We start from the raw sequence: 16140 nt of genomic DNA, 5'->3' as shown, positions 1-16140 counted from the left end.
GTAACACTTAGATTCACTGCTGTCATCTATCAGCGATGTGTCTACAAAACAAGACAACAGTGATCTTCTGCATTTCGGACAGCTGATCAATCTGAAATATTGCAGGGATTAATGGAACAAGGAGGAGCAGCTGTGGGCACCAGGCTGCACACCCCCTGACCTCTTGGGGAGCTAACCAACTACTTTCACCATGACATGCTATTTGCAGACTCCTGCCATGTGCAGTGTACAATCCGATAAACAGAAAGATGTTAAAAGGACAATTAAAAAAAGGATATTATATGGGATATTTTCTATCACCTGGTAGTTTTACAGTTTAATGTTTTTCTTCTGGCTTATTGTGATACAGTGGTGATCCATCATATATGCCTTTGGGCATCGATATACCAACTGATCCAGCAGTATAAGCCTTCGGATATTATACAGGCTAAATTTGGGTATATGTCTATTTGAGGGATTCATTTCTTTCTTTATTAGCAGCTTATTCTGGTCAGAGCTCTGAAACCCATTGTTTTCAATGGCTTGCGCCATGCTACAGCAACCTTTCGCTGCATCCACCAAACAGTGTGCTACGCAACACTTGCATCTAGCTGAGATCCAATCATAATGCATCCTGATAGGGGTGTATGTGTGATCTTAAAATTTACCACCAACAGTGAAGAGTCACTTTAATATTGTTTATTACTTGAAAATATGACAACAAATCTTGTTTGAGTGAATGTGTATTTTGAAAATACATATTGGCACAAGGATGGCACAGCATCATAAGATTAATGAGTTCTTGAACAAAATAAAACTCTTAAAACTTTTTTCCTGGAAAGTGAAAAGGACTTTCCTTACCTTCTTTCCTTTACTTACCTGCCAATCAAAACCAAGCATTCTCCCTCCCGCTCACTTTGCTGTATGCATATTAACAGACAAATGTGGCAAGCTGAGAAAACCACCCTCTTGCTTGCATCAGGAAAAACTGAACACATACAGAGAAGTTGATGACTTCATGATATTCTGGAGACGAATAACCAAACTCCACAGAGGCAGCATAGTAGCCTCAAGTCCAGCAGCCCAGTCTAACATCTCACAGATAAGTAAATGGGACATATTCATCGTTTATCAAAATCTCCATACAATCACTGTCCACTTGAAGCGTCATTTAAGACATGATGCTACCTAAAATAGTAGTACTGCTTTGTGACATCGCCGAGTTGGTCCATGGTGCATCTTTTACTTTCGCCTAGGAACAATCATCGTCTTCATCTGGCAGGTTAGTCCATTTACTGCTGCTTTCACAGAAACAGCACTTCTGGGAGACCACAAGTTTTAGTCCTTTGACTTGTTTTCTAACTGTACATTGTCTGTTGCATTCCCGACATGACTTGAACAGCTGAAGGATGCACTCTTCATCAATGATGAACTCTGATGAGCTGAGGGAATCAGAAAAGATGCATGAATAGAATGATGACTTCTCGTTGTGACTTGCGTATATGTTCAGCTGGGGGTAGTATTTAACAACGGAAGCTTCCACCTGGACTGCGATTATTGATAATAACAACATACCTCCCCAAATCCACCAGATGGCGTCCGTCCCCCACACTTAATGAGATGCTGACTTCGTCATCCTCATCTTCTGGCATATCTGTGTGTGGATCCATTTCAACATTTCAGTCATTACTTCACTTATCCTGTAAACAATTAGCTTGCAATTTTAAGGATTTGTTTTGCTGGTGAGGGACTCTGCTAATGTGAAGAAGACTCACCACTATCTTCATTATTTTCTGTCTGGTTGATTATCATCGACTCGTCTTGACTGTTCAATATTTGAGAAGCAGCATCTTCTGTCTGTGGTTCCTTTAAATTGGACAAGAAACAGCAACCCGTCAGCACAAAGCTTAGTTAAAACAGGCAACACCATTTAATTTATTTAGCACAATTCATAAACTGCAGCTCGACAAATACAGGTTAATATAGTTTAAAGATAATACATTTAAATCTGTAACAAAAGAACAAGTTTGTATTATAAATGCATGCAGTAAATTGTAAAACTAAAGCAGATTGCAGCTGGAATGTTGAAAGAGATGGAAGCAGAACCTGCAGCTCAAATCTTTTGTTGGTGTAACACAAGACCGAAAACATTTTCAATGGTATTTTTAGGTGTCTGCAGGAGAAACGCTCTGAAAACTGTAAATCAAAGCCCACAAATGCCCCTGACATTTACTTTAATTACAAGGCCAGTGCTGTTAGGTTGTTATGTTTAACTGCTTTATTGCTTTGGAGCTGGAGACAATACATGAATCATTTTCAGTCAGAACAACTGCTTTCATTAATCTTCAGGATTTTATCAATAATATTTATACTGTCACTTAGCAAATCATTTATAATTTCAAGGTTTTTTAGATGAATGGGTAAGACTATAAAATATCAGAAAATGGTTTCACCAGGAGGTAAGGAGATGTATTCAAACTGCTTGTTTTACACAATCGACGGTCCTAAACCAGAGCTTTTTAGTTTACAAAGATAACAAACAGAGAGACGATAAAGTGAGTGTCAAAATAGTTGCTGATTGATTTTCTGTCAGTTTTATTAAGTGTGAATTGTTTCAGCTCTTGTGGGAGATGTGTCAGTCACATTTACCTTGCAGTTTTCAGATGATTGGACAGAAGGAGAAGGAGAATCTTCCTGCTTTACTTCAATTGTTGAATTCATCATTATTGGATATTCATCACCCATGCTTGCCCTAAATATACAGAACAAGATATACACAACAAGAAGCACAAGAGTGTAAATTAACGTCACCTTTGTGCAAGTCTTTTTCAGTAGGTTGTGTGATTAACATGTTATACCATTATTCATCATTACTTCATGGTTTAAAAAGACAGCAGTAACACTCAGGCCTTCTCACCTGGATTCAGATGAACTTGTTTCATAGGCTGGTGGATCCACTTGATTCTTTGACTTGGTCCGAAGATAACTACAGTTATAACACATGGCAGTTAGCTTGCTGGTCCGTCAGTAAGGACTCAAACAGTTGTATTTATGGAACCACCGACGGAGAATCACTACGTTAACGCAAGTGGTGTTACATACGACAATATGTCAAGATGATACACACCTAACCTACCTGTCCAGTAGTATAAAAGCCATCTTTGAGTCCGTTTTAATACCGCATTGTTTCTTAACTTGTTGCCACTTTGTAATAGCAGTGCCGATAGTTATTCTCGTCTTACTGCGCCGTTTATCACTTTCTCTTTTTGCTCGCTGGCCTTTCTCTGATCCAATCCTCTTCTTCTTACCGGCAGAGTCTGCAACAGCTGTTTTTTGAGGCTCTTTGGGCGGCATATTTGTTTATCACTGAGTTATGACATCACGTCCAGTGCGCTGTGTCACAGAATATGGTGCAACACCTGTGCACTGGTTTATTAATGATAACTAAATATATTATTTAGCGTCTTTTAAAGCAACACTAAGTAGTTGTGACTCATTACTACCCCCAGCTGGTTGGGAAGCGCAGTTATCTGTTCATTTGTGAATCCCTGAATTTGTTGATGGAGCCATCATGAAGCCTAGTTTGGAAACATGTCCACCAACAAGGTAAAGTAGCACATGTTACACTATATTTACAAAATATCATTACATTGATTTGTTTACCGTGACAGAAAACTACAATGACACAAAGAATGGTAGTATTTTGCGTTTTTACTCGCGTGGTTGAACATTGTTACCAAGGGATGTGATGTGTATAGGCTAATAGAATAAAAAACGTTCATGTACTCATATAGCCATAATGTCCATAAAAACCGTTAGACGTGAAGTAGATGCGCTGTAGCATTATTTTATTGATTCTAATATGATAAATTTTATTGTTATTGTCATATTTTTTTATTGATCCGGGGAAATGGCAAAACTGACATGAATAAAACAGGCTGTAGTATTAGTTTATTGATCTGGGGAAATGAAAACAGACATGAAGTACACGTGCTGGAGCATTCGTTTTGGATCAGGTTAAATACCAATATGAAATACAAAACAGACATGATGGCACATAACTGTAGCCATTGTTCAAAACTTTCATTATTTTGGCAGCTATCGAGGTTACTTATTACTAGCTATAGTGCGTAACTTCTACCGCCCCCTAAAGGAATTCTGCGTTATTACAATGACACGGCCGGCGCCTCAATATGACGTATGGCCCGGTGTAACCATGGAGATCCCCACCGCTACCCCTCCACCACCGTATGCGATTAAACATTTTTGAAGAACAGCCGATGCAAAAAATGAAAAATGGACTCTTCAGAAGAGGTAATTATTGTGTAAATTTTGTGTTAGAGTGGAGCTCTCCACGGTACCACGGTGTAATGCACATCACACACAGTAACACTCACCAGACACAGCATACTGTTTGTATCGGTACACAAGGTAACACTGGCTACAAAATGTTTACTGCTCGTCACGTACACGGAGCAACACTCGCGACACACTGCATGCTATTGGTCACGGACCACGTACACGGACTATAACTGTCCACACAACGTGTACTTCTCGTCACGATACACGGACTATAACTGTCCACACAACGTGTACTTGTCACGGTACACACGGATGTATGCTTCTGCGTCGCGGCGACGGCGTAGCTACGTTGTCGACGCAGACCCCTACGCGGACCCTGCGCCGTAGCCTGACGTGCGCCTCCAAAAAATCCTGACTACGCGTCACGTTGACGCGTCGAGACGCGAACGGCAAGGACTGTGATTGGTCCGCTCAGACCGTCATTCCGGCAGTTGCTTTTCCGGTCAACAGTATAACAACACCGCCAGTTACTTCTGCTGCTTGCATGCTTGTCTCTTATTGCTTGTGAACTCCATGCTTTGTGAGATCCCAGCAGGGCAGGAGGAGTATTGGTGTTGTGCAGCATGTAGCTTGTCCCCACACTGTGACCAGAATGCTACACAGCATATCCGCTCTGACCGCAACTGCAGTGCAAGAGAGCAAGAACCCCCGAAACCAATCTGGACCGAGTACTTTATTATTCCCCACCCCCCCACCCCCCCTCGCGGCTTGGCGGTGAATTGCAGACCAACGCGTTCCCTCGACGCAGAATTTCGAATGCTCAATGACGGCGTCGGGTCGACGACGTAACTACGCCGTCGCCGCGACGCAGAAGCATAAACTAGGCTTAACTGTCCACACAACGTGTAGGCTACTAAAGTTACTCGTCACAGCACACAGACCCCCGCAGTAAGTTACACACAGCAACACAGGCTACACACCTGGTAACTTACTGCTCGTTAGGCTAATGATGTGGCTAACACCAGGCTGCTAACAATACATTACATTCATAGCACCATTTCCAAGAAAAATAATAAAGTACTCGGTCCAGTACATGTAACAGCAACACATCCTGCTCGTAATAAACAGAGTCACCTACTTATCCAGCAGTAACAGGGCAAGATCCGTGTCGGACCTCAGTCCAATCTCCTCCTTCAGGGCTCTCCATCGAGGAAAAGCGACACCGATGATAACCCGCGTTTGTCTTCTCCTTTTGTCACTCTCTTTCTTTGCCAAGATACCTTCTGCCGAACGTGAAGGTTTTTTAGGCTTTTTAGTGGGATCCACCACTTCGGATCCACCTCTTGCTCGCTTCTTCGGGTTCTCCGCCATGTTGCTGCTAGCAGCGCTCTCCTCCCCCCTCCCTTCTCGTTGTCAGGTAAAGAGTAGAACGCGTCATTTCCTGTGCGCCAGCGCGGGAATGTCGCTCCAAGACAGTAAATACAAAACGAGCAAATACTGAAAAGTACCACGAGATGTTAGAGGAGCCGAACGGCTTAATCAGCCTTGTATCATCTCCTCTTATAGTGGCTTGGGTGAAACGGATATTTAGAGACACGTAGAAGTTACGTACTATAGCCATGCAGCCACAACAAATGATGTTATGACAACTTTGTCCAATCTTACTTTGTGAACTTTACGTCTGAAAATATAACTATGTTTTCGGGAGTTACTAAATACAATCGCAAGTTGACGTTGTGTTTGGTGTAGTAACTACAACCAACTCGGTATGACAACAGTAAGTAGCATGCTAACGTTACCGATAACAACAATAGCCTAATGTAACTTCCGACCACGCTGTTCAACAATTAAGTTGAAGGAGGAATCCGCAACTTTTCAAGACAAGACATTCATAGTGTTTTACTAAGTTAGTCATTGTTTACAGTCACTACATGAAAACGAGCAAGCTATCGAAACGGACAGCATTAGCTTATCTCCCAGCTTTATTGCGGTTATAAACTGTGGACAAATAGAGCCCCAATGAACACCACATAACAACAAATCAACTCAAAGTAAAAGTCTGTAAGATGATGAATATGTATATATGACTTACAATTTCAGTAGCATCAAGGCTAGGTCGCCATCACTCTTGAAAACCATTTCTTCTCTCAGCTCGCGCCACTGAGTGTAAGCTGGTCCAATATTTATCCGTGTCCGGGCTCGTGCTGTATCAGTTTCTCTTTTTCTTTTCTTCGCTTCCTCAGTCAATACCCTTTTGGGTTTTTTAGCTGGCTCAGCCATGGCGTTGGTTTACAAATAATCCAAGTAGCTGCTGGCTAAATCCACCGACGAATAAACGTGTGACGTATGCCGTAAAGCAGGTCGCACTAGACGCCTTTACGTCAGACAGGTTCCTACCCGCTCTGAGAAGTTACACCGTGGTTTCTGCCGGCGCGACCCCCCCTCAGGCTGCAGAGGCGTCACCATTCATCCTATGAACCGATTTCTACCACTTAACTGAGTTTAGAAAAATTATTTTAAGGTCGAAAAATTTCCTAATGTTGCTTTAATTAACATCATTTTTTGGACCAATTACCCACCTATCACATCAGCGCTAATTCAGAGACCACGTCCCCAAGATTCATGGACGGTTCTGTGAAACAGCAACACTGTCCATAGACATATATGCTCATGTCAACCACAGCGGAACTTCGACAACAACAACCGCTTTACGGTAGCCCTACAGCAACTTTCAGGGGACACACTACCACAAATAGATAAACACAGGGCAGTCTGTGCTGCTAGTTATGTGCTAAAGCCGTCGCAGGAGGTGTCGGAGATGTAGCAAAAGTTGCCATGGCTCTTGACAAGACGACGCGCCACCAACCCTAACTTAACACGAAGGATGGTCCTTGTTCTTGTGATTGGCTTGCTCTACAGCTAAAGCGTTGGCCAGCTTTGTTTTTAGCCACCAACGGTAAACGTTATTACATATATCAATGTAAACCGACATCTCGCAGTGGATTTCATAAATAACACGTTACATACCCTTCAATGAGGAAGTGGGCTAACCTCTTTTTTTTTTTATGCTTTATTTAAACAAACAACAGTACATGAACAATGACAAACACACAAGAACATACTTTTTTTTTTTTTACTTTACAAGGTAAATTCACACCTTTGAAAAACCAAACTGAGAAATTATTACGTTGATGTTTGTATATCACATTTCAAAAGCAAACATACAACAGATATAAAGATGACAGAAAGAATAGGAGGAGCATAAAATAAATAATAAAACAATTTAAAGTAAAATAATATAAACCAGTAATTCATACGTGCAGTTTATTTGCATGGGGATTATTTGTTTCAGACATTTTTGTAACAAGGAGAGTTCATTCTTAAGAGCAAGCCATGAGGGGGGGAATTTGGCACACCGACACTTGTGTATGTAATATTTTGTAATAATAATGAGATTGTAGCATCCCCGGCTAAATGATGGTCGAACTCTCAAACTGATGGTTTACACTCATTTATTCCTTGGACCGTATTCAATATAAACACACCGTAAGAGCTATGAAAGAAGAAAATAAAATACAGTTACCTTTAATTGAAATTACTTTTAACTTCTTTTATCCCATAAACAATCATGTAAGTTGACTCTCCTTTTATCTATTTTAATAAACTCATTGTAGACTCACAGGTTTTACTCCATGAATTTAAATATATATTTTAACTGCTACGATTGATGTTACAATCATGAAGGAAAATTCACATTTTAACTGAAGGACAACCTCCCATAGAGTGCAATATAAAACAATATTTAACATGAAATTAGCATTTTTTAACCGTTCGTTTTTAACTCAAACAGTTTTTAACCTTAGCAGACCTCACATAAAACAGACAAAATACATCTTGTTGCATTAATAAAACAACCTACGAGTTAGCTTATAGCTTCATCTCATTTCCAATACAGACCGGCAGCTTGGCCGTTGCTAATAGTAGTTACCGTTAACCACAACACGTTCTATACATAAAAAATATCTACGGCAACCAAACTCAAGCCGGACATAAATATGGCATGAAAAGGTAACAAAACAAACCTTGTGCCCCTTATTAGCCAGGTGCTAGGGCGTTTCATGTAAGTTAGGCACACTTTAGCATTGAAGACACTTTTCCTATTGCCGTTAAAGTCCGAAGCACCGGATGTGTACGAGTTCTAGGCGAGACGCTTTCAAAATAAAAGCACTGAATGTAACGTCTGCTTAATATATAAAAAATAAAAGCCTGGCTTTAAAGAATGTTAATAAGTAAACATAAAAACACATAGAAATACTACACTCATATTAAAGGTCATTTACACTCCCACCAAATCATTACTGGTTTTCATCCCCTTATTAGATGTAAAGCATGAATGATTTCTAAACCATGTGACCTTTAATTTTTAGTGCTTGAGTCAAAAATGTCCATAAACTCTTCATACTGGAAATGATATAGTTGTGGAGTGAAGGGGGTGGTTAAACAGTCTCTAGGAGCAGGATCAGTTTCTGCACTGGACGTTCAACGATGGATGGCTTGCCAGAACGCTGTCCCTCCTTTCCCATCTTCTGATCTCCAACACGAATCTTCACCCTTCTCACTAGTCCATCTTTATCAGTCACTGTCTCTACAACTTTAGCCAACTTCCACTCGTTGCGAGGCTGATCTTCTGTCTTTTCCATCACAATGTCACCGACTTTGAGGTTTCTCCTTGGAGTATGCCAGCGTTGTCTGGTGGCGATGTTGTAGACATACTCTCTTCTCCACCTGCCCCAGAACTGCTCTGCCAGATACTGAACACGACGCCACCTCTTACGAGCATACATATCCTCTCTGATGAATCTGCCAGGAGGTGGTAAGGCTGCAGTGGGTTTCATGGTGAGCAGGTGATTGGGCGTTAGCGGCTCTGGACTGTCTGGATCATTTAAGTTGTCAACCGTGAGTGGACGACTGTTCACAATAGCTGCTGCCTCATGAAAGAATGTCCGTAGAGAGGCATCGTCCAGCCTGCCTGATGAGGGTGAAAGAGTAGAACGAAGAACATTCCTTACCGTTCGGATCTGTCTCTCCCATACGCCTCCAGCATGGCTTCCATGTGGAGCGTTCATGCTGAAGTCACACTGCTTCTCAGCCAAAAACGTAGTCAGACGATCAGCATCCACTTGCTTGAGAGCTTCATTCAGTTCATTTTTAGCTCCAACGAAGTTCGTTCCTTGGTCACATTTTATATCACGTACTGCTCCTCTTATTGCAATGAAACAACGTAGTCCATTTATGAAGGCATCTGTCGACATGTCGTCTAACATTTCAATGTGGATAGCTCGACAGCAAAAGCAGGTGAAAAGCAGTCCATATCTCTTTTGTACCTTGCGTCCTTGTTTGGTGAAAAACGGACCGAAACAGTCCATTCCACAATAGGTGAAAGGTGGTGATGGATCCACACGCTCAGACGGCAAATCTGCCATTCGCTGCTCCTCTGTGAATCTTCTGAGTTTTCGACATGTAACACATTGATGCAGATGTGTTGCCACAGCTCTGTTGATTCCTGAAATCCAGAATCCATTTGATCTGATCTCATTAATAGTCAAGCCTTTTCCTTGATGTTGGACCTTCTCGTGACAGTGAGCAATTATTGCCTTGGAGATGGGATGACTCTTTGGTATGATCACTGGATGCTTCAGTGAGGTAGGGAGTGATGCATTTTTCAGTCTTCCTCCCACCTTGAGGAGTCCATCTTGATCAAGAAAAGCATCCATCTGAAACAGTTTACTCTGAGAGGGAAGTTGAGTTACCTTACTGAGCAACTTTAACTCTTCTGGATACGCGTGTCTCTGTAAGTCTCTTATGATGATGCAGCGTGCGTCTTCTCGTTCTTGGACAGTGCTGTGGTCTGTTGACTTATCATGTCTGACACGACGAATGAGACGAGCGACAGCCTGAGTTGCTTTTGACCACGAAGAAAACTTTGACAGGCGGTCTGAGAGACTCAGCTGTTCCTGTGTCTGTGTGTTTAGAGTCTGAATCCTCTTGACTTCAGGATCTCCAATCTGTATTTCTGTGCTAACATCTGTAGCTGTAGGTATCTCTTTCTCCCATAAGAACCGAGGTCCTTTGAACCAGCTTGATGTGAGAATCTCACTTGCGCTTGATCCCCTAGATGCGATGTCTGCGGGGTTATCAGTGGTTGAAACATATCTCCATTGCTGAGGAGAAGAGCTGAGATGTATTTTCTGTATCCGATTTGACACGAAAGTGTGAAAACGACGTGCCTCATTGTTGATGTATCCCAAGATGACTTTTGAATCAGTCCAGAAATACTCAACGACATTTGACAAACCAAGCTCCTCCTTTAAGGTGTTGCTTGTTGTGGCTGACACAACAGCGGCTGCCAGTTCTAGCCGAGGGATTGTAGTGACCTTGATTGGAGCTACTCTGGACTTTGCCATAACCAGAGCACAATGAACACTTCCATCTTCGTTCACTTGTCTCAAATATGTACACTGTCCATAACCACATGTACTTGCGTCGGAGAAATGGTGTAGCTCCTTTCTCACCACTCGTCCGAAACCAGGAGGCACATAGCAGCGTGGTATGGTGATTTTCTCCAAATTTGCAAGATCATTCTTCCAGCGTTCCCACACTGGTTGCAGTTCGCTGGGAAGGGGATCATCCCAGCCTGTTCCGTGCCTGCACATTTCCTGAAGCACCCTTTTTCCAGTGAGCAGGAAAGGGGCAACAAACCCCAGGGGGTCAAAAAGAGATGCAACCGTAGACAGGATACCACGTCGTGTTGTTGGCTGGTCCTTCAGGCAAACACAAAATCTGAAGGTGTCTGATTCAATGTGCCAGTGGATTCCCAAGGCTCTCTCTAATGTCACATCCTTGAAGACCAGATCCAGAGCTTTCACTTCAGCAGCACGCTCAGATGGGGGTATATTCTCCAGCACAGATTTGTCACTACACATAAACTTGTGCAGTCTCAGTCCACCTGTAGCACAGAGCTTCCGCGCTTCCTGTGCAAGCTGAATAGCATCATTCACATTTTCTATACTAGTGACACCGTCGTCGACATAAAAGTCTTTCATGATGAACTGTGAGCCGAGGGGAAACTCACTTTCATTGTCCGTTGCAAGCTGCTTCAGTCCGTAGTTAGCGCATCCTGGCGATGACGCTGCACCGAAGAGATGCACTTTCATTCTGAACTCCTGTGGCTCTGCATTAAAGTTGCCGTCTTTCCACCAGAGGAAACGTAGATAGTCTCTGTCAGCTTCATACACGTAGAACTGGTGAAACATCTTTTCAATGTCACACATCAATGCAACATGGTGCTGTCTGAATCTGAGAAGCACGCCGTTCAGATTGTTCAGCAGATCTGGGCCTGACAGGAGATGATCATTGAGGCTAGTTCCCCTGTACTTAGCCGAGCAATCAAAAACCACACGCAGTTTGTCAGGTTTTTTCGAGTGATACACTCCGTGGTGAGGAATGTACCATTTCTCTCCTTCCTTCCCTTGATCCTGAATTTCTTCTGCCTCACCCTTTTTAATGATTTCATTCATAAACTTCACATAATGTTCTTTGTACTTGTCATCCTTCACCAGCTTTCTTTTAAGGTGACTGAGCCGTACCATTGCCAGTTGTTTGTTGTCAGGGAGATAGGGTCTCTCTTTAAAGGGGAGTGGCATCTCGTAATGTCCATGAATGTTCCTCTTGATCCCTTCCTTTAACACATCCAGGAAGCGGATGTCATCCTGAGACACAGTCTTTCCGTCCTTTATAGCATCTTTAAAGTCAGACTCGAGAACCCTGAGTGCCTCTGCTGGGGTCACTGGAGGAAGTTCTCTGACTGAAACTCTGTGGCACATGTTGGTGATGCCTGGTGAGTTGTGGTGAGGTGAACAGCCTACAACACTCCACCCCAAATCCGTCTGAACTGCATATGGTTCGCTATCTCCTCCAAGGATTACCTGCCGTGGTGCCAGTGCCCTTGAGCAATTGTAGCCGATCAGCAGACCGACTTCACATTCCAGCTGTGGTGGGATTTCATCTGCTATTTTGATGAGATGATTCCAGTGCCGTGCCGTGTCACAGGTAGGGATGTGTGTTCGATTCACTGGTATACAGTCCTTGGTGTAAGCAGGGGGAAGATCAATGTGGATTGCAGAGCAGTAACCTCTCACTCTCAAACCTGACACTCTTTGACTGTGCATTAATGCATCCTTTCCTGTCATGGTCGTTAGTTTCAGTCTTACAGGATGTGTTTCAGTCTGTAAACTATTGCTGACTTCTTGGTCAATGAAGACTGTATCGCTTTGGGTATCAAGCAGTGCATAAACAAGTCTTTCTGTACCTGGATTGCTGACAGAAGAAACCCACACTGGCACTATCATTGAAGTGTTGGTAGATGGCTCCTTAGTTGTCACACTGAGAGCCAATGTGGTTGCTGTTTCCTCTGTGGTACTTTGATTTGAGACTGACGTGGGCTTGGCTTTGGTGTAGGTGTCATCATGGAGAAGCGTAGGATGTCTTGCTTTACATTTGTCGCATGAATGTCTATTGCGGCAGTCCTTGGCATTATGGCCTGTCCTCAGGCAGCCATAACAAAGTTTCTTTTCTTTCACATATTTCCGTCGTTCCTCCAGAGCTTTGCCTTTAAACTCAGGACAGCGATGAAGTTGATGTTTACTGTCTTGACAAAACACACATGGTGGCTTTAAACCTGTTTTTAACTGTCCTTGTGTTTCAGTCTCTGTAACTGTCTGTGTATGATAAACACTGGATTTACATTTCTTTTCTTTCAGATGACGTGAGGAGTTAGCCTCTGATAAGTGGAGGGCGTGGAATGAAGTAATAGGATTACATGCAATTTCTGCCTCCGTTACAATGAAGAAGACAAACTCCTGGAAGCTGGGAAACTCTTGATCATCTCTCATGACTTGAGTGACTTTGCGGTTCCACTGTGATGCTGCCCAATCAGGTAGCTTTTGAGCCAATTTCTGGTTTTCTTCACAATCGTTCAAAATGTTCAGACCTTTAACATAAGGCATGGCTTCCAGACATGAGTGTAAGAAATCAGCAAATGCTCTGAGTCCCTCAGCATCTCTTGGATGGACCTTTGGCCAGTTTGCTAGTTTTTCCCTGAATGCTTTTTGTATAACAAACGGCTGACCATACCTGTGGTTGAGACGGTTCCATCCATCTCTATAGGCTTCATCATCATTTCTATAAAATATGCCATCAAGTGTCTTTCGAGCTGGACCTGCTACATATTTTTTCAAATAATGCAATTTGTCAGCTGAAGCAATGTTCCTTTTGTCTATGAGGGATGTGAAGGAAGCCTTCCACTCAATAAACTGGATAGGGTCACCAGTAAATACAGATGGCTCTGGCATTGGGAGCCTGTTCAGAGCTATGCTATCTTGGACTGCTTGAGCCAGATAACCCACATCTGTCCTTGCAGGTGATGCTGTCGCTGTGATATCAGTGGGCTGCTGGATGAGAGCTGAAGTAGGAGGATACACATACTGTTGTTCTCTTGAGGTATGATCAACAGAGTGAACACTTGCTTCCTGCATAACTTCCTGATCATAAGTTGTGAACCTAGCTCGTGCAGCTTTAATGTCCTTCTCTGCCTTTAATCTTTCCAACTCACGTTTTTGAGCCTCAAGTTCTTTCCTTTGTTGTTCCTCTAGAAGTTGAATCTTTTCTTTTTGTTTCTCCTCTTTTAGTAACACTTCATATTCTGCTTCCTTTGCTGCTAATTCTGCTGCAGCATCTGCTCTTTTTGCTGCTATGACAGAGTGCTGACTGGAACCTTTACTTGAGTGTTGACTTGGAGGTGAAGCTGTGGATCCGTAGATGGAGTGAGCATAGTCTCTGTTAAGAAGCTCATGAAGACGTTGCTTTACTGCAACACTATCAAATTCTCCATCTATGCCTGATATCCTTTCAAGAGCAATTTTAACAATGTCCCTTGTAACTGCCTCACAGGCATCAATACGACGTCTTGTCTCATTAGATGGAGTGAGGTGAGCTCTGATTTCTATGTACAGGTTTATAACACAGTTTTTTCCTTCTTCTAGTGTGTCTATAAGAGTTGCAATGTCATTTTCAGGAATGTCTAACTTTAACTGTTCTCTAGCCTTACGTGCCTGGATCTTCCATTGTTCATAAATGTGAGTCAACCTTTTCTCCTTTTTGTGAGCCTCCTCCTTATGAAATGCAAGCATCTTTTCCGTAGGATTCCTTAGGCGACCAGAGCGACGGAGATCCTCCTCTTCAGTATCCTTATCCTTCATCTGTTCAGAGTCTCTGTCGTCTGGAGGCGTCTTTACTGATGCTTCCATGTTGTGAGCAGGTACCACAATCCTTGACCATCACATCAGGTCCCTCTGCAGTTGTTCTTGTTCAGCGGCGTGATGCGACGGATGAGGTGAAGCTCTTACTGTAGCATCCCCGGCTAAATGATGGTCGAACTCTCAAACTGATGGTTTACACTCATTTATTCCTTGGACCGTATTCAATATAAACACACCGTAAGAGCTATGAAAGAAGAAAATAAAATACAGTTACCTTTAATTGAAATTACTTTTAACTTCTTTTATCCCATAAACAATCATGTAAGTTGACTCTCCTTTTATCTATTTTAATAAACTCATTGTAGACTCACAGGTTTTACTCCATGAATTTAAATATATATTTTAACTGCTACGATTGATGTTACAATCATGAAGGAAAATTCACATTTTAACTGAAGGACAACCTCCCATAGAGTGCAATATAAAACAATATTTAACATGAAATTAGCATTTTTTAACCGTTCGTTTTTAACTCAAACAGTTTTTAACCTTAGCAGACCTCACATAAAACAGACAAAATACATCTTGTTGCATTAATAAAACAACCTACGAGTTAGCTTATAGCTTCATCTCATTTCCAATACAGACCGGCAGCTTGGCCGTTGCTAATAGTAGTTACCGTTAACCACAACACGTTCTATACATAAAAAATATCTACGGCAACCAAACTCAAGCCGGACATAAATATGGCATGAAAAGGTAACAAAACAAACCTTGTGCCCCTTATTAGCCAGGTGCTAGGGCGTTTCATGTAAGTTAGGCACACTTTAGCATTGAAGACACTTTTCCTATTGCCGTTAAAGTCCGAAGCACCGGATGTGTACGAGTTCTAGGCGAGACGCTTTCAAAATAAAAGCACTGAATGTAACGTCTGCTTAATATATAAAAAATAAAAGCCTGGCTTTAAAGAATGTTAATAAGTAAACATAAAAACACATAGAAATACTACACTCATATTAAAGGTCATTTACAGAGATTATTCACTAAAAACTAAAAAATTTTGTATTTGAGGATTACTCCTATTTGAATATTTCGAAAGGTCCAAAAGTCAACGTTTCTGGAGCCGAACGATATTAAATCGTGGAGAGATTTCCACAAAGTTTGGACAGTCTCACATTCATAAAACAGGTGCTCTGTTGTTTCCAGATTTGTTTTACAAATATAACAGTTTTCTACCACACATTTAAATCTTCTTTTCATAAATTCATTTGAGGGATAAATGTTGTTTATAATTTTAAAATGAATGTCTTTACACTTTGGGGGAATTGGGAATTTTAAGTATTTTGTTCGAATAGTCAATATTTCAGATTTGTTATCATCTTTAAGAGTGAGTGAGCTTTTGTTATACCAGGATATAAGGTGTTTACTAAGTACTACCTTAAAGACTTATTGTTACATTTTTCGTTTGCGAGGTCCGGATCATCTATCTTCACTTTGTGTAAATTTGGAGTTGGTATGTTCACAATATTATTCTTTATCGATT

The 16140-nt window shown here is 41.8% G+C and overlaps 2 protein-coding genes across 3 annotated transcripts; both read right to left on the bottom strand.

Annotated features, from left to right (window-relative positions):
• Positions 1–663: 663 nt before the first annotated feature.
• Positions 664–6910, bottom strand: LOC311270293 (uncharacterized protein). Its single transcript, XM_084375082.1, has 6 exons — positions 6374–6910; positions 2897–2965; positions 2629–2731; positions 1755–1845; positions 1555–1633; positions 664–1421 (listed from the first exon to the last, which is right to left on the bottom strand). The coding sequence occupies exons 1-6, from the start codon at positions 6559–6561 to the stop codon at positions 1232–1234; spliced, it is 720 nt and encodes a 239-aa protein (XP_084231208.1). The 5' UTR covers positions 6562–6910; the 3' UTR covers positions 664–1231.
• Positions 6911–7743: 833 nt separating this feature from the next.
• Positions 7744–14645, bottom strand: LOC311272440 (uncharacterized protein; the record flags this gene model as incomplete). Of its 2 annotated transcripts, none has more annotated exons than XR_014624562.1 (2): positions 7744–7834; positions 8364–14645. XR_014624562.1 is itself a non-coding variant. In XM_084378832.1 (2 exons), the coding sequence occupies one exon, from the start codon at positions 14643–14645 to the stop codon at positions 8778–8780; it is 5868 nt and encodes a 1955-aa protein (XP_084234958.1). In that variant the 3' UTR covers positions 7793–7834; positions 8744–8777. The 2 variants fall into 2 exon arrangements, 1 of the variants encoding a protein (XP_084234958.1); XM_084378832.1 differs by having other exon boundaries at positions 7793–7834; positions 8744–14645.
• Between the last annotated feature and the right edge of the window lie 1495 nt (positions 14646–16140).

Source organism: Pagrus pagrus, assembly GCF_965226575.1.
Source record: "Pagrus pagrus genome assembly, chromosome: 2".
Lineage (NCBI taxonomy): Eukaryota > Metazoa > Chordata > Actinopteri > Spariformes > Sparidae > Pagrus > Pagrus pagrus.
The sequence above is the reverse complement of the archived record's forward strand: the minus strand, read 5'-3'. Positions and strand labels throughout refer to the sequence as shown.